Source organism: Mustela nivalis (assembly GCF_964662115.1).
Source record: "Mustela nivalis genome assembly, chromosome: 2".
NCBI lineage: Eukaryota > Metazoa > Chordata > Mammalia > Carnivora > Mustelidae > Mustela > Mustela nivalis.
In genome coordinates this window covers 39,000,858-39,026,851 of record NC_139021.1, presented here as the reverse complement: position 1 = coordinate 39,026,851, position 25,994 = coordinate 39,000,858, and the positions used below count along the sequence as shown (strand labels likewise).

The following is a 25,994-nucleotide window of genomic DNA, read 5'->3' as shown; positions in this document are numbered from 1 at the left end:
CAACTAGGGGATAAAACCCATAGAATCATCTTAATAAATCTTAGAAAGGCTTTGATAAAATTCAAAAACCATTTCTAATAAAAATGCACAATAAGTAACAAAACTTTTTGATCTACTGGAGATTACCCCCAAACCAACTGCAGCCATCATTCTAAATGATAAAACACAGGACCCTAAGTTGTTTTCATTAAAATCAGAAGCTAGAGCAGAATACATTGTTATCACCATTACTGTTTATAGCCCTTCTGTTGTTAAATAAGTGGCATAGGCCTTGGAGGAGGTATTAAAACCACACTTTTTGCTGATGATATTATTGTACACCTAGAAAGCCAAGAGACTCCAGGAAAAAAAATGTACTAGCTTAATTAAAGAATTTTTAAGATGGTAGCATAAGGAGTAAATATTGAAAGATAAAAGTTTTCCTCTAGCCAAAAGTTCCTAAATGAAAACAGGGGAAATCCTACTTATAATAGTGACAAAGTGTATATAAATGATGGGAATGTATATAAAAAGAAATTCACAGGATCTATAAGAAACTGTAAAACCTTATTAACTAATAGTTAAAGATCTGAACAAAGTTGAAGACAACACTTTCTGGCTTGAGAGGCCTTAATATCATGAAAAATGTAAATTGTTCCAAAACCAAAATATAAGCCTAGTTGAATTTTTTTTACAGATTTTATTTATTTATTTGAGAGAGAGAGTGAGCAAACAAGAGAGAGAGCAACAGAGAAAGAGCACAAGCAGGGGGAGAAGCAGACTCCCCACTGAGCAGGGAGCCCCATGCAGGGCTAGATCCCAGGAAACTGGACTCATTACCTGATCCAGAGGCAGATGCGTAACCAACTGAGCCACCCAGGTGCTCCAAGCCCAGCTGAATTTCAGCTGGAATTCTAAAATGGTTTATCTTGTCTAAAATATCCTAAAATTAATATGGATAAGCAGGTACCCCAACATACCCAAAAAAAACCTGAAAAAGAAAAGAAAAAGCAAGCAGCGTGTGGTAAGGAAGAATGAGGATATTGGAAACACCAGAAGGTCCTACATCGTCAAGGTAATCAAATGAATATGGCGTGACATGAGAATAGACACACAGATCAATAGAGAGAATACACATTTGGAAGTAGGTGGCCCCATGCATACGAATACATGTAAGATGGATTAATACTGTAGTTGTAGATGGAGATATTAATAGCAATCATACAAGAGCTCTTACAAGAAAAGAGGCATGTTGTCTTGTAGAAAAATGAGAGGATGTGAACAGACAGTTCACAGAAGACCAACTACAAATGTAACGGACACATGAAAAGATGCGCGAAAGCACTAGCAGGCAGGAAAATGCCCATAGTACGGGCAATGAGCTGTCACTTTATACTCCTCAAACTGGCCCAAAAGAAAACTAACACTGATTGCTGGCTGAGGCTGGAAAAAAGAAAAAGATACTCTCAAACCGCACTGGTGGGCGTGTGAGAACTTTCTGTGTTGTTGTAAAACTGTCAAACAACATCTCATGAAATTAAACACATTTATACTCTCCAACTCCGCAACCCTAGTCTTGGGAATCTAGCCCAGAGAAAGAAAAAATCACCCATTCATTAAGGAAATACATAAAAGGTATTTCCTGTAAGGCTGTTTGTAGGAAACAACTGGAAGCAGAAAGAATGTCTTTTACAGGGAAACAGCTGGATGGAGTACGAAATACCCACACCAAAGGGAAATATGCGGCCATTAAAAAAATGAATAGAAGTTCCGTCAAGTGACTCTGAGGAATTTCTACAAGACGAAGAAAGTGTTTCACGGTAAAACACGTAAGAAGGAAACAAACGAAAACCCGTCCTGGGTGGGTCGTGGGTGTGAGTGTGCCCATTTGGGTTAGGTGAGAAGGGAGGGAAAGGGGAGGCTTCATTCACAAAGGTCAAGGGTGCCTGTGTGGAGTAGAGGAGGGGAAAACAAGAACTACTTGCGGGGCTGTAGCACTGGGGTGAATTCTGCAGAGAACCTCCCGTCCTTTGTCCTGGCATTACTATTAGCTCTAAGAAGAGCAACAGTAGGTATTTGGAGTTCTAACTCCATGATAGACAGTTGTGTTTTTTTTGTTGTTTTTGCTTTTTTGTTTTCCTTTCCAGAAGCGTTTTTTTTTTTTTTTTTAATTTCCATATGAATTCAAAAGGATGGTTCCTTGTTTTCACAATCCAATTCTCTTCGCTTTTATTTCAGAATTTACCATGTTGGAATTTTATACTCGGTTTTTCTTTGGGTTTAAACTTGGTACGGTGCACATGGTTTTTTAAAGAGAGAATGCTGGGTGCTTTGGTTGCCTATGTCCTCTTAATGCTATTCAGTTTTGTTGTTGTTGTTGTTGTTCATACTTTTAGCTACAACAGAACATGTTTCTACCAGTAAGTTTTACCAATACTCAAATATCCTATCCTAGATTATAATTAATAGGTGAGAACTGATTTCTTTCTTTCTTTTTTTTTAAAGATTTTATTTATTTATCAGAGAGAGAGAGGGGAGAGAGCAAGCACAGGCAGACAGAATGTCGGGCAGAGGCAGAGGGAGAAGCAGGCTCCCCGCCGAGCAAGGAGCCTGATGTGGGACTCGATCCCAGGACGCTGGGATCATGACCTGAGCCGAAGGCAGCTGCTTAACCAACTGAACCACCCAGGCATCCCAAGAACTGATTTCTTAAAGGTGTGTGTTATTCAGTCTAAGAGCCTCCAGGAAGGCGACCTGAAGGCGGTGGGTGACTCACAGTAGGCAACCAAATATTTGCTAGTGAGGACACTTCTTTTTTTTTTTTTTTTAAAGATTTTTTATTTATTTATTTGACAGAGAGAAATCACAAGTAGGTAGAGAGGCAGGCAGAGAGAGAGAGGAGGAAGCAGGCCCCCCGCCGAGCAGAGAGCCCGATGCGGGACTCGATCCCAGGACCCTGAGATCATGACCTGAGCCGAAGGCAGCGGCTTAACCACTGAGCCACCCAGGCGCCCCAAGTGAGGACACTTCTAAACTGACACTGAAGGGGCAGAGAGCAGGGTGGACAGGTCATTCCAGGCAGAGGAAATACTACTCAGGACAACTGGGATTTATAACAAGTGGCATTTATTGAGATAACTAGCATTGATATTGCGTTCACTAAAGTAACTCACTAAACAGTTTGCCTATGTAGTTCATAAAACTCCACACATTCACCCTGTTATGTCCAATCTACAGGCTAGGAAGCTGAGGCTTAGATTCAGTGCCCTGCTCAGGGGTCAAGGCCTCTTAGAATACAGTGAGAGGTAGAACTGGGACTCAAGCCCGGGTCTGCCTGTCAGCAAAGCCTGTGCTGTTATCCAGGGCAGTGTGCGGAATAGCAGGTGTAAGAGGATATATTATGTCTCCTTCATGTGCTGGATTACTTCACAGCTCGTCCAGGCATGACCGGCATGACCGTCTTACCTGTTCACATTTCACTACCTGAAAGAATTTGGTAACATTTTCACATCTGGACATTGTGCACTTTGCTTTCTAGATATTTTAGAAAAATATTCAATGAAATAACTTCCTGCATTAATCTGTCACGATTCCAGCATTAATACTATTCTAGTCAGAGAAATATCAATGTATTCTATTCTGCTTTTAGAGGTTTTTAAGATACCTAGCTCTCCTGAACAAAGAAAGCATTTCCCCTAAGGTAATTCAATAGTTAAACCATGTTCTTCTTAACGTGTTTTTTTCCCCTCACAAATCTAAATAATTTTTTAAAATAATCTTTATAGTAGTTTGTCTTCATTAAGACTGTTCTCTACCTACTTATACCTTATCCATCACCAAATGGTGAGGATTTCATTCTCTTCAGAGTGAAGATAGTCAAAACTCTGATTCGTTCTCATCTCTGTCTTTGGGATCATTTGTTGACCAGGAACAGAAGCCCTCTTATACCACCTAAAGAAAAAAAAAAAAAAAAACTACCTTAAAGACAGTAAAATATCTCACAGATCCTAAAGGAACAGTTTTGATTTGGGTCTCAAAAGAGCTAGAAGAAAAGGAACAGGAAAAAAAAAAAAAGTCAGGAATCTACATTATTCTGGAATCACGTGTCCTCTATTTCTACTTCTTTCTGTTTACCTGCTTTATTCTTTCCCCTGCACACCAAACAGTCTATTCTGTTTCATCACACGATGACTCCCTGGCAGTTCTGGATGACTCCCAGGTCAATGTACAGTTGAGCTCAACTCTGAGCTCCTTGGCTGAAATGACCCGAAGGGTGGATCTAATTGGCCAGTGGCCACTAACAAATTGCCTCTCCCCACACCCAGCCCTGGTCTACATAACTGTGATCAAGAGGGTGTGGGACCATTTAGTATACAGCATGTAAGGCTGTCCTTCAGGCCCTTGGAGAGAATAAATGTCTGAGAACAGTGAGTGGGATTAGAGCCAGCTGCCATCAAAGTCACAGCCTGCAGATAACCGTAACAGGAGCAGTACTATTTTACATAAAATCATTCAGGATTATATTTTCCAGTTCAAATGGATATATACAAATACAATGTAAGTGACCTGAAGATACCTTTGTGGAGCCTTGCTAAGTTCATGGATCCAAGTATGACTCTTAGGTAAATGTTCGATGCCCCTAAATGAAGTAGTCGATACATAATGTTTTCTTTAAAATTTCCATTTCTGACTTTAGGATGAAATTTGAGATGGACCTGAGTCACAGCCTTACAATTTGAAGATGACTCTTAATTTAAAAGTTAGCCAGCTTCTCTGGCAAAGGAATGATGGAGGTGAATGAAGAGAACAGTGAAAATACTGAGGCTAAGAATAGATTATTTTGGATGGCCTGTAGATTTGTGTCATGGCCTCAGCTCACTTGCCATTATTAGCATGGGTAATTGAGAGTTGGCCGGCAGGATTTCCTCTTATTCTCAGGTTTTATCATCTTTCAAGTGAATTTAGTCAGGGCTGATTCTACTAAACAGATTTCTAGCTTGAGCCCCTGGTAACAGTCCAGGGACTGGCAAGTGGAGAACAACCAAAAACAACAAAGTGGCATCTTTGTCCCTTTGCAGTTTCCTACTGTGACAGCTCACCTTGGGCCACAGCACCTGCTTGTCCATGGTAATAATGTGATATCACTAGGTACCCTAATGACAGGGTCCAGTGCGTCAGCTTGGCTGAAAAATGTGTCTCTAGTATCTTTCATTTCTATTTTCTCATGTGTTCTGTTCCTTCTAATTCACCCTCTCTCCCCTTTTATTTACATGTCTGCATCTCTGTCTCTATATTCTGTTTGTCTTCTGTATTTTCCTCCTGGGCTCCTGAGGTAGGTTGTTTATTCCTTTAGCAATCAGTGAGCTATTTGAGGAGTGATTGATTTTGCTAGTTTACTTACTGTGCCCCTTAAAGCACAGCCCTCAAATGGAGGACCTGAAAACATACATTAAGGGGGAGCCTTTGGCTTTAATCACTTACCACCTTTCATGTATTAAGTATATGCCACCAAGTTCCACGGAATTTTATTCAGTTAAAAAAAGTTGCAGTTAGCGAAAGACACACACAGGCTGCTGCAGACTGAATGTTTGTGCCCCTGCATCTCCCTCCCCATCCACCCCCCCTTTCATAGGTTGAAATCCTCATCTCCAAGGTGATGGTATTCAGTGGTGGGGCCTTTGGGACAGGGTTAGGTTATCAGAGTGCAGCCCTCATGGATCGCACTAGTGCTCTTATCCACGGGGCTCCAGAGAACTCCCTTACCATGTCAGGACTGGGCAAAAAGAGAACCATCTATGAAGCAGGAAGCCTGCTCTCACAGAATTCACCAGCCCCTTGATCTTGGACTTCTCAGCATCCAGAACTGTGAGAAATAAACTTTTGTTGTTTATAATCCATTCTATGATATTTTTCTTATAGCAGCCCAAACAGACTAAGACACAGACCTTTGTCATTTCCAAGTTGAGGCATGTTCCTAGCACCATGGAACATCCCTTGGCCCCTACCACCACCCCCACTCAGCATAGGCCACTTTTTTGTACCCAGCTCTTGCATGGGTACTTTTACTCTTTAGTGTCTTTTATATCTCCGGGTTATCCTTCTGGTCGTACCTGTTATGCATTTGAACACAAGATCTGAATATTTATTTGTTTTCAAATACCTGATACTGTGTGACTTTCACAACAGTAGCATCAGCTTATTACACATACTCTCAATGCTGCATTAGTCATTTATAAAACACAAGTCACTGGGAGTCTTGAAAACACCAAGAGCTTGGGGGACATCTTCAGGTGCAAGGACGTATGTGTTCCTTGAACAGGTGCATGTGCTTACTTATTTTTATTGCTGTCTCCCCAGGCTGAATCGGGGAGCAGCCACCATGCTTCTGTTTAAGTAGATGCCTCGATAAACAGCAATAACTTAGAAAGGCAGCAAATGAGTGCATTTCCCCCCCTCACTGGAGTTCTGATTTATTTGATGCTTGTAACTGTTGGGGAGAAGGAAGGTGCAGCCTTTCCCAAAGCCGGAGAAGCAGACGAGATCTCTGTTGAAGGTAGAAGCAACATTTTATGGCTCTTTGCATTTCTCTCACATTACTCATTTTCCTTTGAAAACTCCTTTTAGAAGACCCTCTCTCCCCAATCTCATGAAATTCTTCAAGGTGCAGAGAACCTATCTTAAAAACATGGCTGTAGTTGATCCTTCCAAAAACGAAGATAGACCCACATTGACCCACTGTTGCCAGCTCAGTTTCTGTGGAATTAGAAGCGTTTGATGAAACAACTTCCAGTTCTCCTGATTTTTCCTTTCTTCCTTCCTCCCTCTCTCCCTCCCTTTCTCCCTTCCTCTCTTCCTTCCTTCCCTTTTTTCCTCCTTTGCCCACTTTTCTATTTCTCCACATTACCTCTTGGCCTGTCAATGCCTTAGATTTGCCCCTGGAGAGCTTGGTGGGTAGCACCCAACACCAAAAAGCTGGATACCTCTGACTTTGTGCTGTAACTTTCCAGGTCCCTAAATTTCTTTCTTTGAGATTTATTGCAGTGAAAACTTACTAAGACACTGTAATTCTCAGAGTATGACTGTATTTTAGTCTAAATTCAAAAATTACAATGGCCTGGTATCTATATATCTGCATCTGTGCATTTTAAAGCTTTACAACTTGTATGCAGTACAGACTAAGTTTTAAATCAAAATTTATTTAATAAACATTTATTGTGTGTCCTCATGTACCAGGAATGAGAATACAGTGGTGAAAAAGACAGAAAGGTTCCTGGTCTCCTGGAGTAGGCATTCTAGAAGCAGAATAGTTCCACAAATCATTTACTCCATAAATCAGAGAGAAAAAATAGTGTTAGAAACTGGAAGGGAATAGGTATTTGCCATGTTCTGTAGCATACATATCATAGACACGGAACTGGAAAAAAAGTTTCCATCATAAAATATTTCTGATCAATTACTTCTATGCAGGAAACACATGCACCTTATTTTCTTCAAACTAGAAATTACTTTCTTTTCTTTGAAGTTCTCTTATATGTGCTATTATTCAGAGTCTCAATTTCTCATCAAACCACCCTATTTGTAGCTTCCGAACTTTAACACCCCTATGCTGAAATGGAGCCTAGAAAATGATTTAGGGGCCTAAACTGTGTATGAGATAGAAATGGTATTTAAGTCCTTACTGAAATTATGAGCTTTGAAAGCGTTGCATTTTAGGTTTTTAGGGGTCTTCCTTCTCTCTTTTTTATTTATTTATGTTTTGAAGGGGGTTTTAGGGAGGGTGGGAAATACTCACTGCACGTTTATTGCATTCATTTTCTTCTCTTTTAAAACACAATTTTCATGAAGTTGCGATTTATGACCAGTGCATAATGCGTGAAGGCATCTGTAAAGTTTGTGTGTGTGTTTTTTCCAACTCTCAAAGCAGTTTCTTTCTACTGGTCTCATTCTCACGGGCAGAAAAGCTAAATTATGTGTGTCTCGTTGTTTCACCGATCTCTCAACAGAAAAGTGAGAACGGAGAGACAAAATCGAGAAGGAAAGAGCGTGGAGAGGAAAAGGGGAGAGGGAGGGAGAAAAATGAAGGAGCTTCGGAGCGCTGGAGCTCTGACTGTGGACGAGCTGATCCTGAGCGGCCACAGAGCGGAGCCACCGGCGCCCACTGGTTCCCGAAGCTGCCAATCGGGGCGTAATCCTGTAGGAATTTATCCCGGGTTTAGCTGGGAGTCACACTGCCGCCTCCTCTCCCCCAGACGCCCGGAGGAGCTGGGAGAAGCAGGCAAGGGAGGGAGGGAGGGAGCGGGAGGAGAAGAGGAGTTGGGGGGAGGATCGGGGGAGGAGGATCGGGGGAGGGAGGCCGTGGCGGAGAGGAGGAGGGGCAGAGCCGCTGAGCCACTAGCCCGGCTCGGACGCGCTTCCCTCCAGATACTCCGGGAGCTCCAGCCGCGCGAGTCGCGCGCTTTCGCCGCTCTGCCCCCAAACTTCAGCTGCAGCTACATTCCAAGCCATCTGATTTATTCCTCAAAACCAGCAACGGAACCGCGACACTGGGAAGGAGTCCGCGGAGGAGTAAAACAGCCGCAGAGCAAGAAGAGCTCGAGAGAGCAGCCTCCCCGGAGCACCAACTCGGCTTCGGGAGTGCAGAAACCAACAAGTGAGAAGGCGCCGCATTCCCGGGGCGCAGCCGCGGGCGGCGGGAGCAGGCGCAGGAGGAGCCAGCGAGCGCCCCCGAGCCGGGAGCCCCAGTGCCGGAGCCCCAGCCGCGGTCGTTGCGGCTGCTCCGGTCCGGATCTCTTCGCACCGGCTGCGCCGGGCGCTAGGCAGTAGGCTTCGTTTCGCCCTCGTTGCCAGCGGCGGCTGGGAGCAGCCGGTCTCCGGAGAATATGCGGCGCGCTTGGATCCTGCTCACCTTGGGCTTGGTGGCCTGCGTGTCGGCGGAGTCGGTGAGTGGACTCGGAGAGGGGGGAAGTGCGAGCCGTTTCGGGTGCTCGTACCCGAGGGGAGTCTGCAGCGCCCGCGGGGGAATCGGGGGACGCCGCCTGGTGGACCCCCCCCCCTCCCGACTTGGCGTTCGGCCGCGGGGAACCGACTGGGACAAATGCGCTCGCTCCTCCACCCCTTTCCCCCTTGCGTTCCGTTCCCGCAGAAATGCGCCGCTCGCCGGAGTTGCCGCGAGGTCCCCGGGGATGAGGGCGCGAGAATCGCAGTTCGGTCCACCCGCAGAGGCCCCTGAAGTCACTCCCAACTTCTTTGCCCTTGCGGGGGTCTTGCAGCGTGGCCCGAGAAGGACCTTGCGAAAAGGGTGGCCAGAGCGCCCGGAGGAGGGCCAGCGAGGGAACCCGCCCCCTCCGCGCTCTCGGCGAGACCCCGGGACACCCTGGAAACTTTGGGGTCCCCTCCCCCCCAAGCTAGCTAGCTTTCCTAGTCAATTGACTAATAGGAGGGAGGAGATGGGGTCCCGATTTAAGAAATCTGAGAGTGACCGGAGAGGAAAGTTTGCAAAAGTTCTTTTGTTTGATGTTTTCGGTGGCCGGGGCGAGGTAGCAGACACTTCGTGGAAAGGCTGACTCCCCTCTGAGGCCCAGTCCGGGGTCCCGCGGGGGAGGGGTGCACCGAACGCGTCGGAAAATGCTGGGGGCCCTGGCCCCTGCAACCCAGTCCTGCGGCGATCCCCCTCCTCCCTGAGCCGCGGAGGGCAGCCCCGCTGGCCCTTGGGGGCAGGAGGACATGTTAATACGGGTTGCGCTGGAGTGGAGCGTGCAGGGCGAGGCGGGGTGCGGGTGACGCCAAGCTCGGCCGCGGGGCGCCTGCTTTCGGGGACCGAAGCTTCCAGCCTGCCACGCTTGCCCCCGCGGGCCCGGGCAGGGGTGCTCTGAGGCCCCGAGGAGTCTTTTCTCCCGCGGGGCCGGGCCGCGCGCACCAGCCTCCCTTCCCGGGATCTTGGGTTCTCCTTCTTAGGATTGCGTTTGTGGGGCCGGAGCTGCTTTCCCTGCGTCGCCCAATGAGCGCCCTCTGAAGGGAGCTGCCTCCTGGGCTGCTTGTCCGTGGCGGCCCCTACCTACCTGGGCGCCCCGAGCTTTGCCCCGCTAGGTGGAAGCCCAGCATCCCCAATTCTGTCTGCAGCCTCGGCGCCTTCTGGGGCTTCGGTTAGGGAGCGCAGCTGTCTGGCCTTTCTAGTTGCCACATCTTCTCCCTTTGTCACCTCCTGACTTGCCCAGGGGTGGTTTTGTCAGTTTCTTCCCCCTTGCCCTTGGAGTGTTAACCGTCCCCTCCCCCATTTTTTAGAGTTGAAGCAGTTTAGGAGCGGAAAACCTCTTCGACACTGAACGTTAGATCAGTGTGGGAGCTTCTGTGTGTGCCAGCAGGTCCCCCCAAACGGTCCTTGAGGTTGAAAAGCGGGTAGAATTGGACACTGTACAGCATAGATGAATCTTTGGGTGCTTGGGCTGTAAAATAGAACTCCGAGCCTTATCGGTAGCTCTCTCTGGCAAATGATCGGTTCATCCGTTGGGACTGGTAATCTCCCAGCCAGTTATGAACTTTGGCTCATTGTACACAGAAAGGGAGAGATTCTCTGTTTATTTCAGAAAAAAACACGAGTGCTCATTTCGTTGCAAAACAGGGGGGCAAAGGGAGAACTCCCTTTGAAGGTTTTCAAGAGAAGCCTGTCGGAAAGGCTGTATAGGCTTAAGGAAGTCCTTTTTCCGCGGAGTCCTGTTCGGGATTTGCTAGGAAGTGTTACTGTTTGGGAATTCTCCAGAAAGAATGTTTCTGTCTTCTGGCTCTCCGGATTTTTGCATAAATCTGACAATGCTCTTTAAGGAAGCTTTTTGCCTGAACTGTCTCCTCCCCCACCCACACACACCTTTCCCCTGAGCTCTGTCTTTGCGGTTCCAGTATTTCTCATTTCTGATCAGGATTAGATGCTTTCCCAAGGACTTCCTTCACTGTGGTAGATACTATCTTCAGTGATTGGGGTATCATCCTAAAGGGTGATCAGATATTTTTAAAAATGTCATTTCAGACACTCTAACGGGGAGTCTGTTAGGCTGTTTCAAAGCCCAGGGTGGCCACTAGTCCATTTTCATTACTTTTAGTCTCGGTTTGATGCCAAGCACCCTCCATGAACGTGAAGTTGAAAGACTGCATTTTTTGACAATTAGCTGTTGCAGCACATTATTTCCAGGACCTCTTATTTTAATGTGAAAATGACAACTCTCTCCTGGGAGCTAGAAGTGGTGGTTGTCTGAGCCCAAAATCTGTGTTTAGAAGGAGGAAAGGAAAAATGTCTGCAGTTAGTGAATTCTTGAGTTTTCTACTAAGCACAAGGGAAGGTGGGGGAGGGTGGAACAAAGATTCTTGGGAACGAAGGTTCAAAGCTGTGTGTGGAAAGAAGCTGGTGGCCCTTCCTTTCTGGATGCAGGGGACAGTGGGGACCGGCCGTGGTCACCATTCAGACTCCGCCCCCCGGCCCCCCTTCCCCTTAAGGCTTTCACTGCAGGAACACCATGTGAGGAGAAGGACTGACTGAGTGTGGCGGTAGTGATATGCTGCTGTTTTTCTGTCCATTTTTTTTTTAAACGTGACTGTTTACCTTTAGAAATAATATATTGCACGCTTCTCTGAACACATAATTTCAACTGGAAATATGTTTAACAAAAGGAAGTGTTTTGGAACTAATGGAATTTTATACACATATTTCAGTGCGTGTAAATTAAAAGAAACTGTCAAGGCATTTGGACTCATGGGTTACCTCTCAGTGCATTATGAAAGGCAGACTTTGGAAAGTTTGCATTAGAAAGAAAAATAAGGGGCGCCAGGGTGACTCAGTCAGTTAAGCAGTTGCGTTAAGCAGTTAAGCGTCTGCCTTTGGCTCAGGTCGCGATCCTGGAGCAGGGTGGAGCCCCCGGGGCTGGCTTCCTGCTCAGTTGGGAGTCTGCTTCTCCTCTCCCTCCGCCCCTCCCCCCGCTCCTCCTCTTTCTCTCTAAAATACAGACGTAAAATCTTTTTTTAAACAAGTAAGAAAAATAAAATTGGAACCATATAACCTTTTTCAGTTCTGTAAAAAAAAAAAAAATTGGCTTTGCTGGTAATGAAACAAATTACATTTGCTAGCGAATTTTATAAAACCCCTTTTCTCTTAGTTGGATATTAGTGGTAGGTAGACATCATTTAAGAAAAAAAGATCTTGTAAGATTAGCTTTGCAAAAGTTGGTTGTCCTAAAAGGAATTAGAGTATGCCCACAGATTCCTACTTCTGGGACTTGGTAGATGTAGTTTTGGAGGACTGTAAGACGCTTACTCACATGGCATCTTGAATAATCATTAGTTTGGAAAGGATTTCAAAAGATCACCAAGTTTTTTCCTGGGCAGAACTAATTCTCAGCTCTCCAGAAGCACTCAGAGACCTGACCGGTCAGCCGCAGGTGGCCTGGAGTCTCCTCAGAGTGGCAAAGCCCCGAGGCTGAGTCAGCCACTCAGAACACGGACAACTCTGTCATTAAGGTTTATAAGGAGTCTGGTCAGGCCACTATGTTATTGGCATGTCAGCTGGCACTGATCCAATAGATGGTGTGAGGAATGTCACCTGCATTTAGATTCTCACAACACTGTCCCTTTTCCATTGCAAAAGATCAGACGAAATCATCTCACCCATCATTTCCTTCTCACCCTGAAAGAAGACCTGCTGTTTTTGGCACCGTCAGTGGTATGTTCAGTATCTCAGAATCACCAGATTCTTTCATGGAGCAGAAGCCAAGATAAAGTTTTAGAGAAACAGAAATCAAAAACAAGAAGCAATGAAGAGCCTTTGCTGAAATAAGCGACTCTGATTTACCTTTTATAGTGAGGTGGACCAGTACCATCATCTTAATTCTAGTTGTTTGGATCTGAATCTTGAAGACATCCTTGACTCATTCCACTTTGTTGACTTCCACATCCAGTGGACTGCTAACTCCACCTGTGTGTGGTTCATTCCGCAAGTACACATTGGCGCCTTCTAAGTGCGTGGGGAGAAAGCATTGAGCAGACGCGGCTATCTCCTGTTGGTTCTTGCAGCTCACATTCTGGTGATCCAGGTAGCTTTCCCCTTCAGTGTTGTCTTTCTTGGGACCTGGGCCTTTACACGGGCAGCCTTGTAGCTGTTCCGTTCATCTAGATGCTCACCTGCTGTTTGATTTATCCTGTACCATTCAGATGGTGTTCCCGTGGTCCACAAACCACCCGTGTTTCTTGTTACATGGTATGGAGTCTAAAAATCTCTTCCACATTTATAAGATGCTCATAATATTGCTCCTTCCTCCTTATCCCCCCCTTGATTGGTCTATGTCATGTCTCCTGCTGCTGGCCCACTGGTTTCACGGTCATGAACACTCAGGGGACATAGCCTCGTCTGCAGTGTTTCTCCTTTAATATTCTGTTGATCCAGACCCAAGCTCAAGATGGGACTTTCGTGTTTGAGCTCTTGTTTTTTTATCTTTCTGTAAATGGTACAGCAGATGAATGATGAGAATCGTTGGAAGTGTGTGAAAATACAGATCTCAGGGCTTCATCTTGGACCAGCATAGCCAGTGTCCTGGAAGGGGGTGGGGTGATCTGTATTTTTATGAAGCATCTCAGATGGCTATAATGAATCAACCACATTTGGGAGCCATTGGTGTGGGTCACATACTTTCCGCTTTCTTCCTGTGCTGTTTTGTGCTAGTTGGTGGGCTCCCAGCAGTATGTAGCTGTGTGACCTTGGAGGCCCCATAGAGCACAGAGGGCTTTGGCATGGGAGGCGGACAAGCTGGGTTCACGTGCTGGTATTTTGCCGCTTAATGTGGTAGCACTTGGACGAGAAACTAAAACTCCCAAGTTACTTGAAAAAATACATATGTACATGTGTATAATTTGGACCTGAATGCCTTCATAACATGATTATTGTGAGCATGTAATGAGGGAGCATAGGAATGGTGCTTGAGGCACAGAAGGTACTAAGTGGTTTTCCTCTTCTTTTCTTGGCCTCTTTTCTGGTCTATGAAATCAAAGAGCAGTGGAAAATGCCCTTAAGCCCTCTGACGTTCTAAGACGGCAATTTTCTCTTCTGTTGCGATTGGTGCCCTGTGAGGGGAGGGCCCTTTTTGCTACACCTTTGACGCCTGTGCAGTGCTGAGCTTGTAAACACCTGTTGAAGGTCCGTATTTAGGGGCCGGTGCCAGTGGCTGGGGGCAGTCTGGGTCAATAGGTCCTGCTGAAGCTCATCTTTGCACTGACCGCTGCAAGCAGTGTGGCCTGGGGCTCACTGACTCCACCCACCCGTGGGGGTACCTGGGCTGGTAGGCCAGTTTTGACTCGCTTTTGACCTCCGTTTCCACAACACTGCTGTGTTGGTGGGAAGAATAAACAAGACATTGAAGTCAAGTCCTGCCATCTTTGCTTATCTCCGTGCTCCCTCCTGAGGGCTTCCGCTGAGATCCCAGCACCCCCCGAGGAGAGATATTGCTATATTGGATGCTGGAGCGCCAAGGGTCATCTAGAAGGAGGTGGCAGGGGTGGTGAGGAGGGAATGTTGGGGAGTGAGGGTGCAGAGAGAGAGAGTCTTCTTATTTTTTAAGGGGAGAAATGCATGACATTTCTCCTTTTAGCCATTTGAGCTCTGGCTCCTACTATTAAGAAATCTCACAGCATTTTGACAAGTCTTTTCTGGGGCCATGTTAGTTTTAGCAACAAGGCTAAAGGGGTGACTGTCTCTGATTAGGAAAGAACACTGTCAAAATAGAATTGTGAATGTCTGTTTTTCTTGGGTATCTCAAAGAATTGGTAGGAGTAGAAGGGGAGAAACTGTGAAGTCTTTAAAGATATCCCATTTGAATTTCATATTAGCAGTGAGAGGCCAACTGGTATGTGAGAGCCAGCTCATGGTCTTGGACTCCAAGCTATGAAAAATGTTGTTAAAGACAAGATAGGTTTTCACATTTTTTTCCTCTGCTGCTGAATCTGTTTTGTCAAAAATGTCACAAAGATACAGTAAATGTGCCCTTTACAAAGCAGTTAGATGTTTATTTTCTTTTATGATGATACAAGCATATTAAATACAAACAGTACTGATATTTAAGGGGTATGTGCGGTTAATGGAGTTTAGTCTCATGATAAGAACGACATGTGGAATGAGATATCCAATTATTCAGAGAAAATTGTTTTTTCAAGGTCTTACCACGAACAAGTAAAAGTTAAATATGTAGTTTCATATGATCTATTATTAAATATAAAGGCAGTAAAAGTGAATGCACGGTATTTAGGCAAAAGTGAGGTTTTACGCACATGTGGTTAATTATCTTAATCTTTCTGAGATGTCAGGTTCCCTATTTATAAAATGATGGGGTGAACTGGGAGAATTTTCTGTCTTTAATATTTCATTTTTCTATATGCTTCAGGGTAGGATTGAAGAAATGTTAAGATTAACCCAATCAATAAGTAATTATTAAGCTCCTGCCAAATACTTAACTATTTTATGTACTGAAGCAGGGAATTCATTCACATTACTGAGAGGTAAGTCATGTCTGATGGCTGATGGTAATCTGTTCATTGGAATTGAGTATTCGTCATGTACGGAGATTACATACATTACTCTGAATGTCCATGATCCATTGTCTAGTATTTTCTCATATATTCGTAGATATAAGCCGGTATAGCATCAAAACCAGTGGATGTGATAGAATTCACTTTCACTCTAGGCAAAAACAACATGACTTGTTGATGTAATTTGAAGGGCTTTTTAAGGCTTAAGTCACTGAGGGACCTCAGGCTCCTCCTTTGGTTTCTGGTCTAGACATCCATTTGCAGAGAGGGGCCTTTCGGTGGTGCCTTCCCTCTGGCTCATGTCTCTTAGTACTGGAGCCCAGTGTAAGTGCTGCGGACACCACCAGCAAGAGTCTAAATGAGTAGGCACTATGGCAGACTGGCTCAGAGTCTGGTCATTGGAGTGGGGTTGAATCCCCTTTACTGTGTCACCTTGGGCAGGTCTCTTAATCCCTCTCTGCTCAGTTTTCTTCTCTGTAAAATGGAATATTCTAAAGGTTTTCAGGATGATGTGAGACAGAATTGGGAGAAGCTTTTCGCACAGTGGCATATTCATGCTTTATGTCATGTGTCAGTTACTATTATTCTGATCCGTGGTTTTCTGTCTCCTTAAAGAGTGGGACTCCATGGGGCTTATCTGATGAGCTCCAACCCAGAGAGTGTCCTCGGATCTGCAGGACGGAGCCTGCCCTTTCCCAGCTGGTTCTCTTTCCTGATTTGAGGAGGCCTAGCTCTATGTTGAGATAGTGGGGATATGTTTATATTCAGATTTTCTTGAAATGTGGCTGATGTGAGAGGTTATGTCCTTGGTTATTGCTGAAAGGTTCCTTACTGGGACCAGCTCAATCTCTGAGGGTTAAGATATGAAAGGCCCATTTTTTCCCCAGTAATTTTACCTCTTCAAATCTATCCAAAGGAAATTACCGTAGTTGGGTAAATGTGTTTATTGAATATTTACTTATAATAGTTTTAAAAAATGGAAAGAACCTGAATATACAATAAAAGAAAACTGGTTAAAGATTCTAAATTATACATTAAACACCACATAGCCATTAAAAATGTATTTGAAGAATATTTATAAATTGGAAGCATTATAATAGACAAAAAGTCTGATATGAAACTATATAGTGAAACTAAGGTTATATGAAAAGATTTATATGTATATATGTATACCTAGAACTGCATGTGATAAAATTGTCTAGAACTATGTATACCCTTACACACAGACACAAGTAAAACTGAGTAACTGAGTAAGACTGGTGGATACTACCAGTATCAATATCCTTGTTGAGATATTTACTATCATTTTATAAAATGTTACCATTGGGGGAAACTGAGTAAAGGGTAGAAGAGATCTCTTTGTATTATTTCTTACAGCTTCATGTGAATCTACAATTATGTCAACAAAAAATTCAATTTAAAAAAATGGTCCTGGACCTAGAGGGGTTTACAAGTATGTTCTGATCCTTGAAGGAACAATTATTGTTACAGAGCTTAGAGCATGATAGAATCTGTTCTCTTTAACTTTATGAGGTTAGCATTACTCTGTGTCAAAATCAGACAAAGAGGGTGTAGGAAACAAACCATAGGCCAGCTTCATTTATGATGCCAAAATTTTAAATTTAACATTCTCAAAAGGAGAACAGCAGCTCATTAAAAGAATAACGATGAACCCAAGAAGAGTTTATCCAAGGCATGCTTCAACATCAGAAAAGCAGTGCAGATAAGTTTAAGGGAGATGATATGATCTTCTCAATAGATGCAGAAAATATATAATAAAAGATTATAAAAATGTTAATACAAGGTTCTCTAGTTTCTGGTTAACTCAAAGGTTTACTGTGTAAGAGTTAGTACATCTGTGCTGATGGCTCAATTCACTTGACGTGTTTAGGAACCAAAAGATCACTGTTTACTGAGTTGTTAGGCAACAGTCTCTAGTTGCCTGGGTGACAGGTGTGTGACAGTGCAGGAAAGTAGGGGTCATAACATATATAGATTGTAATCCATAGGAACGTGTCGTTCTAGCATTGCCAAGACTCAGTGTTGTGCTCTCCCAAATTAAGATGACACAGGAGATGATCTTGAGGGTTTTGGAATCAGGTATATTGGGATTTGGTTTTCAGTATTAACCACCTGAAATCTACATGACCTTGGGGAAGTTTATTATCCTTTCTGAGTTTGTGTTTTCACTGTAACACTGGGGGGTTATAATATTTTGCCTCTGGTTATTTTGAAGATTAGCTTCAATAATGACTGAAAACTTCTAACATAAAAACCTGACCTATAGTACATGTTTTAAACACATTTGATTCTCTTTCCTTTTAGCTTTCAATTTTGTGATTCTGGAATATGTTATACATGCATAAGTATGTATGCATATTTTTTTTTGTTTCTTATTTGCATTCTCACCCTTGACACCAAGGGACATATATTTTCACAAATTTATGACCAGTTTTTTTTTTTTTTACCAGGCAGGGTATGATGCTAAATTACACTTTTTCTTTCTGCCATCATCTGCCTCCTGAATTACATTCAGCTAAAACCAAAAATAGACTTGTACATGAGTTGGAAATTCAGTTAAGACTTGAAAATTTACCGTAGGATTTGGGATTATAATTGTAAAATGCTTCAAGAAGGTCAACATTGCAATCTTATGTTGTAAATTTATCTGTTAGGTTTGCTGATGAATTAAAATCTTAACCTTACTTCTGTCCCACTTTTGAACTCTTTTAGTTAAGAGTGGTGAGTATTTTTATTTCATTATTCAGGTATCCTCCTGCTTGTTTTAAAGTTTGCAGTAGGCCGGGGCACTTTTATGAAAGACAGACATTAGTACCTGTTCTCAATAACCGAAAGAAATCTGAAGAGAATTTTTGCTTTTGTGAAGAAAAGGCAAGAAGTCAAAATAGTGCTCAGCGTTAGTTTTGCAGTGAGCTGTAATGGGGGCAGCAGGCACCTGAAAAGAGCTACGCCACCAAACTCTTTCCCCAGGTAACACACTCAGCATCTCAGCATCAAGCCACCATAGCTTTGACCTGTGTCTGTGAGCATCTGTGCTTTCTTTTGATTTCTTTTGTGCATCCATTAGCAAGATGTGTCCTGAGGTATCAGAAAAGCCTAACAGAGGTTATTTTTTGGGGTCTGAAAAGGCTCAAAAGTTTGTCTGTATAAATTACTGATAATGGCTTCTGTGCTCTCTGCCATTTTGGTTTTTGAAAGGTTTCATGGGAACCCTCTCTTTTCGGATAGCAGGGGGAACCTGCATTAGATTTGATTCGATTTTGTCATTGTGCAGATTAGTTATTGACTGAGGCTTTATGCTTGGTAAGTTGGTCAGTTAAGACTTAACTCATGTAATGGTACATCCACTAAGGGCAGAGCTCTTGGCTGGTCTTAAAAGTTAAAAAAGTCTTAAAAGTTAAAAAAAGAAATGATGACATGATGCCTGCCTTCAAGCAGCTATCACCGACCTCTTGATTATTTAGGGTAGTTGAAAATGGGTTGGGCCCATGAGTTATACATGCATTATATGTAAAATATGCATCAGTTTGTTTTTATGAGTCTAATTAGACATACTAACCACCAGAACTGCCAAAGACCTACATATCTGCGGTTGAGAAGGATAAGAAGAACCCGTTGTAGAAGAAAAGTCACTGCTTTTCCAGCAGAACAAAGACAAACCTTCTTTGAGGTAGCATGGTGTGTTGGAGAAAAAGCAGAATTCTGTTGATGATCAGAAGACACTTGACTTGCAGATTTTTTTTCTCTTTCCCCCACCTGTGCTCCAAGGAAACATTTCTGAGTATTAAAACACAAGAAAGACAGAAAGAGTGAGAAATTGTCCAGAACTTCAAGGATTTATTGATGTTTACATCCGAGGAGAATGAAACCTTACATTTCATCCAGTCTCATTCTCCATACTCTATAAACTTTGGGCTCCGAAAGGTGAGAACTGAACTTTATGAGTCTGGCTTAAATAGTAGTCTTAGCTGATGAATGAAAGAGGTAGAAAAGTGTTGGGATGGTTTTCCTTGTATTTTTGGGTTCTCATTTTTCATTATGTAACAATGGATTTTAGAGCTGAAATTGACTTTTAGGGGGAAAACACATCTAGAGAGGTTAAGTGATTTGTCCAGGATCACATAATTAATGGGAGAGTTACAGTGTTGGGCTTAGGCTATCAGTGATTTGTTAGTAATTTTTTCTTACCATAAATCGTTCCCTTTCTGGGTCCTTCTTCTTCATTCCTCGCATTAATGGTTAGCACCCAATATGCTTAATCCTGGCCTGTGTTTGATGTGTGAATGAAATAGCAAATGGAACATACATTTTATATTATACGCTCTGCATCAGTGTGGTTAATGCGTTCTGTACAAGGTGAGTAATTTAAAATGATGTTTAGATAATTTCTCAATTTGCGGCAAAAATTGTGCGCAGACTCCGTTACTATCTGCGGCCCTTTTGGCTAATTAGGGGAAGAGAGCAGAAAGCCCTGGGATTTGGAGAGACAAGGGGCTAAAGTCCAGTTGATTTGCAAATCCTAGGAAGATTGTGGAGACTTGCAGACAGAAAAGGAGATGAAAGGTTCTTATCTTACTGGAGATAAGAATCAAAACTAGAAGTAAAGTCCTCATAAATTAATACCACATTTTATGGGGTTAAAAAAAATACCTCATTTTATGAGGGAAGAAGAGCATTCCTTAGAGGTTTATACTTAAAATAAACACGTCCCTGCATTTCAGGAAAAGAGCGGTGGTGGCATGTCTAGTCCAGGTAAAATGGTTCCTTTTGCTGGTTTTGTATGGGATGTAGGGTTGTCTTTTCTCCCAACATTTTCTCTTGAATACTTCTTTGGTAAGTCCAAGCGTAATAACGCAAATATATTTGCATCATGGTTTTTCAGAAAATAAGTCTGTGGGGTGATGTTTTTAAGAAAGGAATTTTATTAAAGGACACTGACATTGAAAATTACTATGCAGATGTCCTACTGTGTACTTAGAATTGTGATGGGCACTTTCCGTTCTTGTCTGTAATTGTCTCTCAACTGCCTAGCCAGATCACTGGCCACGACTGCATTTTAGGTGACCTAGCAGAAGTTAGATCCTTGGGTTGGTTGGTTTATTTGTTTTAAGCTTTAAATAGCTCTGACATGATAATATCATCTTTCAAGAGAGCAGTGAAAGTGTTTAAATGTATAATGCGTTCAGTGTATGAAGTGTTTAAATGTATAATGGGTGCAGGTCCCAACAGTGAAGTGTCAGACCCCTTCCTTTGCATTGGTTGGCCAGATATTCTAGGTCATCCATGTTCTGATTCCTTCACCAATGTGGACCCTGTTGCTTTGATGGCTTCTCACCACAAACTTATGTCGGGTAATGGGGGAACAAATTAGTGGAATTCATGGGGTCTCTTTACATTCCCAGCTCTGGACACTGGACACAGTGTCCAGCTGTGTATGACCTTGGGCAGGTATCTTAGTGTCTCTTGGCCTCAGTTTTCTCATCTGTAAGAAGGAGATTAGTCACAGTAGCCACCTCATGGTGATGCTGTGAGGATTAATGAGTTCCTGCATGTCTCGAGCTTAGAAGCATGCTGGGTGTAGAGTCAGCACTGGTCTCCTGTTGATGCTGATTGAAATGGATGGCTGATTAGATGTGCTGATCAAAGAAGAAAGGATCCATTTTGGAGGTTTTGAATCCGAGACTGAGGAAAGTGACCAGATGAGAAAAGACAGGTCAATGAGAAAGGAAAGGGGAGGCTGAATTTTTGCCTCTTTCTCTCTTTCCTTGCTGTGGCTGTTGTGTGTTGGTGAAGAGAAGGTGATTTAGCCTCTCTAGGGCTTAGTTCTGGAGAATGGGGGACATGTTTTAGATCACTGACTCTCACCCCTTCCTGCATATTAAATTCATCTGGGGAAACTTAAAAGCTGTGGGCACCTGAGCCCCACCCAGATCAGTTAAATCAGACTCTATCCCGGTTGGGGTGGCGGGCAACCTGCTATAAAAGCTCCTCAGGTGACTCTAGCTTCCATAAGGTTTGAGAACCACTGCTCTGGGTGCTTTCTGGTGTTCCTCCAGCTTCGAGGGAAGTCTAGCAGGTAAGATTTTTGTCTCGTGAAGCCCCGTGTTCCCTACTGCTTGTGACCAAACCCGGTGGAATGCAGTGGCTTCCCCGGGACTGCCCTGCCCCCCAACCCCAGTCCAGAGCCGGTGGAGGAGGGCATGCTTGCTCCCAGCTTCTTCCTTTTCCAGCCTTCTCCTCTTTTTCGGTTGGCTCATACTTTCCTGATAATTACGTTGATGGGTTACCATACATGGCTCTTAACACAGAAGATTATATATGTATAAATGAAGCCTATCTGAGGAGGTCTTAGAAAAAAAATGGAAACATTTCCCTTTCCTTTCAAAAACTTTCCTTAGTGGAACAAAGGATGCTTGTCCCCTTGGCCTGGTTGCAGAAAAGCATGTTTGGTCAGCTTATTAGATTTGCCTGAGTTCATGCTTTGAACAGAGAGATTGTGTTTTACTGATTGGGAATGTGTCCTAGAACTTGTCTGAAGTTACTGATCGTGTATAAACCCTACACACGTATCTTAATGATGGTCCTTTTCTTCAGTTTATCCTTTATTACTGCACCTCAGCTACTTGGACCTTGTTCAAATCGAATTAAATCCATGGAACTCTGTGTTTCCGGGGCTCAAGTAGGGAAGAGCGAGTGCTCTAGGCTATCCTGTGAATAAGACGTCTGAGTTGTCTTTGGTTCTTGCCTCAGTGAAAAAGCAGCAGCCCCATTATCTAATCTGTTCATAGTTTACTTTGTTCGGATATCTAATTTGGGAGCATGTTTGCCCTCACTCAGTTCTGAAGCACAATTTTCCATCCCTCGAATAAAAGGGACTATCTTTAATTGACTTGGGGGAAGAAGAAAAAACCTTGTTTAAGAATTCTGGAGTTTTCAAAGCTTCTAAAAATTGCTCTGCAGGATAACATTAAAGTGCTGACCCTTTAGAAACTGCTGCTGAACATGTGTCTGTCCTACAATGGAGTTGGAAGGATTATTCTGAGCCCGCTGTTACAATGAACCATTTGCGATGATTCATACGCTTTTAAACCCAACGAGTCTGTAATATCTTAGAATAAAATTCAACATCTCTTTTTTTAAATTTTTTTTTAATTTGACAACAACAGGGTTAAACGTTAGAAATTAAGGGAGTGGAAATGCGAATTCTGCCCTCCCCCTCTTAGCGTGTCCCTCTTACCATACATGGATGTTCCAGAGTGTTGATTATAATACAGTTTACGCACAGAAGTGTCTGTTCTCTGTGGAAAGGACATCTGTTAGTTGTTAACCCTAGCATTAGGTCAGGTCTCTCTGTAAGACTGGACCAGCAGTTCTGCATCACCTAGGATCTTGCTAGACATGCAGCAGTTCTGAGCCTGACCCAACGGAATCTGAAATGTGGGGGTAGGGCCAAGAGTTGGCCAGGTGACAGCCTGGTGACTGACAGCCTGGTGACTGTACTGTGATCTAGATTCTGAGATGCTGAGAGGGGTTCTCGTCCCTGCTGTTGAAGATTGAATTGAATGGGAGCCCCTGGTTATGGGGCCCAGGTAGCAGTGGGGTTTTGTTTTGTTTTGTTTTTTTCAAGTTGCCTTGGTGATTCTGATACTTGCAGGCCATTGCTTTGGGGTCTCGATTCTCAAAATGCTCTCAAAATGCGGATAAGGGACCCACATGAGCCTTACTGGGAAGCTGGTAAGAAATGCAGACCCACCTGAGACTCCTGAACTGTGATTCGCATTTTAACAAGACTTCCAGTGACTCATAAAGCTGGTGAAACAGTAGAGAAATAGTGAGTTTCCTTTATAGAAGTCAGTTCTAGAATGCCCTTAATTTAAAAGTTTTGTGAGGAGGCCACATAGCTGCTTTGTGTGACTTCTGCCTGGGGTTGACTCAGGGAAGCTGGCGTTGATCAGAGGAAAGGGTTGGCACAGTAGCGCCTCCTAGAAGGACCCGGGACGGGCAGGTGTGACAAGGCCCCGTAAGGCATCATGAGTGATCTCAGTGAAGATAGTCCCAGGTGTAAGTAGCAAATATCCCAACTCCAACTGGCATAAGAAACAAAAACGAACGTTATGGGGAAAGTCCAGGAATATGAATAAAGGAGAAGCTAAACAAATTTTATCTTTAGCTAATTGGTAAGTGCTTTTTTAAAAAATATTTTCCATGAAGTGGTTTGGATCTTTTAACTGCTAAAGATTATATAAATAAATAGAAGCCTTTAGCACATCAAACAGTGATGAGTGTTACACAAATGATGAATTGCTCTGTTTACTCTCTCGTTCTCAAGGTTTTGGTTTCTTTAGTGTGTGTATGTGTGTGTGTAATCTTACTCATTACACAGAAGATTTGAGATTTCCAAGACTGCATACCTTTCCCACAACCTTTAGAAGAAATTGTATAAATGGTCGAATTATACTTCTGCAACCAGAGCTTTCTATAGCATACTATAGCATACTATGTAATGTTTTTTTTTTTAAAGTTTTACACAGTCTGAAATGATAGAAAAATAATACATGATATTCAAAATAACCTCCCATTTCCAAGCTTCTCAACTGAATGCTTATTGTCCTTTTAATAAAAATGTGGATTGCAGGCACATTTGATGTAAATGAATTAAAATTTCATTTGCCCAGAACTTTGTGTATTACGTTAATAAGATTTACCCAAAACACTATTGTTGGCTTAATAAATATTAAGAGCACATTTGTGAGCTGCCTCCTGGTGTTTGCTGTTTCTCTCCTTGGGCATTAACTACTCTTGTGAGTCTTTACCAGGCTGCTTTTGTTGTTTTGTGCCCTGAGGTATAAATAGAGGCAGAGAACCCAGAAGATTCAAACAAATTCCATACCATAAACTGTTTGCAGATGTGTTTAGTATTCATTCAAGAGAGCCTTTAGTTTATTTAACATAAAATTACTTTCTTCTAGCATTCTACATGTGCAAGAGGTTCGGTTTTTATTTTACTGGAAGTTTAAAAAATAATAAAAAGATTTTCTGGGAAGTACACCTGTGAAGCACCGGGAAGATCCTGTTCTTCTGTTCTTTCGGACAATCAGGAATGAAAGGGGTGGAAGCTTCTAAGGGGACAGATTTTGACTGAATAAAAGGAAGACCTTTCTAGAAGGCAGTCGCAGAAGGAATAGACCACCTCAGAAGTAGTGAGGCTCCACGCTTAGAGGTAAGCAAGCAGGTCTTTGGCCATTTACTTGGCATCTTCAAAACATCCTCTACCTGGGAGATTAGCTGACTTTTACAGCTTCCTGCTAACCTCAGATTCTATCATTCTTACTGTATTTTGAAGTTGAATGCTGAGCAACAGAAAATACATTTGGTTTCCTCTCCTGAGAACCTGGTCTGACTACAACTAGACATCATTAATGGCCCTTGAGTACGGCATCCTAGGACGAACTTTCTGTTAAACTGATGGCAAAACCTCTATTTGCCAAATTCAAGGGACCGTGTAATGACTGAGGTTTGATGTTTCCGTAAACTCCAGACTCTGATAGCTACTTAATCAGGTAGGATAGCCAGCTTGACTGGTCTGAGCCAGAGAGGTGTGTGGGGGGGGGAGCTAAAGTCACAGTGCATGGCCTTGAGGGGGAAGGGAGAGAGCCTCTAGGGGTGGAGAGGCAGGGGTGCTCTAAGGTAGCATGAAGAGTATCAGGGGAAGGGCGCCACAGTGAGGGGATTGGGAGATACCTTTGGGAGGTACTTATAGCTTCCCAAGCATTCCCCTTCTGCCATTTTGCCATATGCTCTCCTTCGACTGGTCGAGGGCAGTCATGTTGTGCTATGATCACGTGAGACCCGTGGGCCCCAGCACCAAGCTTTCCTTATGAGGCTTTTACAACCCTGGTGAAAAATACCACTGAAACAAACAATGGGCACAAGGACCCGAGGTTACAACTGTACCTCTACTTCTGTACCCAAACAGCCCTTACTTTGCATGTCCTTTTTGATTCTGGGTGATCCAAGAGAAGGCTGGACAGGTAGCCAGAAGACTTGAGTTCTTGGAGCTAGCCTGCCTGTGCCAGAAGCCAGCTGTGACCTCTGGCAAATCATCCCGCCTCTTTTGCCTCTGTTTCCCCATTTGTAAAACTCCTTGATCTTTGTAGCCAAGCATACTACAGTTCTACACCGTGCTCCTCCCACCCCCCCCCCTTTTTTTTGAAAGGAAATCATTTTCTTCTTTCTACCTACTGCCTTGGAATAAAGACTTAAAAATTCCAGCCTGGGTTTTTACATGGTGTTCTGGTCTCGTCTCTCCTCTGCCAGCCAAGCAGATTGGTTAGTTGTCATCTAGAACGCAGTCCTCTTTCCTGACTGACCATTTCCTCTCAGAGTTGCCACTCCCAACTAGCTGCTGTAGCTCGGATTTCTTCCTCCCAGAGAGGAGG

The 25,994-nt window shown here is 43.4% G+C and overlaps 1 protein-coding gene and 1 long non-coding RNA gene across 2 annotated transcripts in view; one reads left to right on the top strand and one right to left on the bottom strand.

The window, feature by feature from the left end:
- LOC309860595 overlaps positions 1–25,994 on the bottom strand; it is a 961,417-nt gene that overhangs the window by 858,255 nt on the left and 77,168 nt on the right. The window lies entirely within an intron of this gene.
- SDC2 (syndecan 2) overlaps positions 8,321–25,994 on the top strand; it is a 102,385-nt gene continuing 84,711 nt past the window's right edge. The window contains exon 1 of the mRNA XM_082722858.1: positions 8,321–8,918. Coding sequence (XP_082578984.1) covers positions 8,859–8,918 — 60 coding nt within the window. The 5' untranslated portion in view covers positions 8,321–8,858. The remainder of the gene's footprint in view (positions 8,919–25,994) is intronic.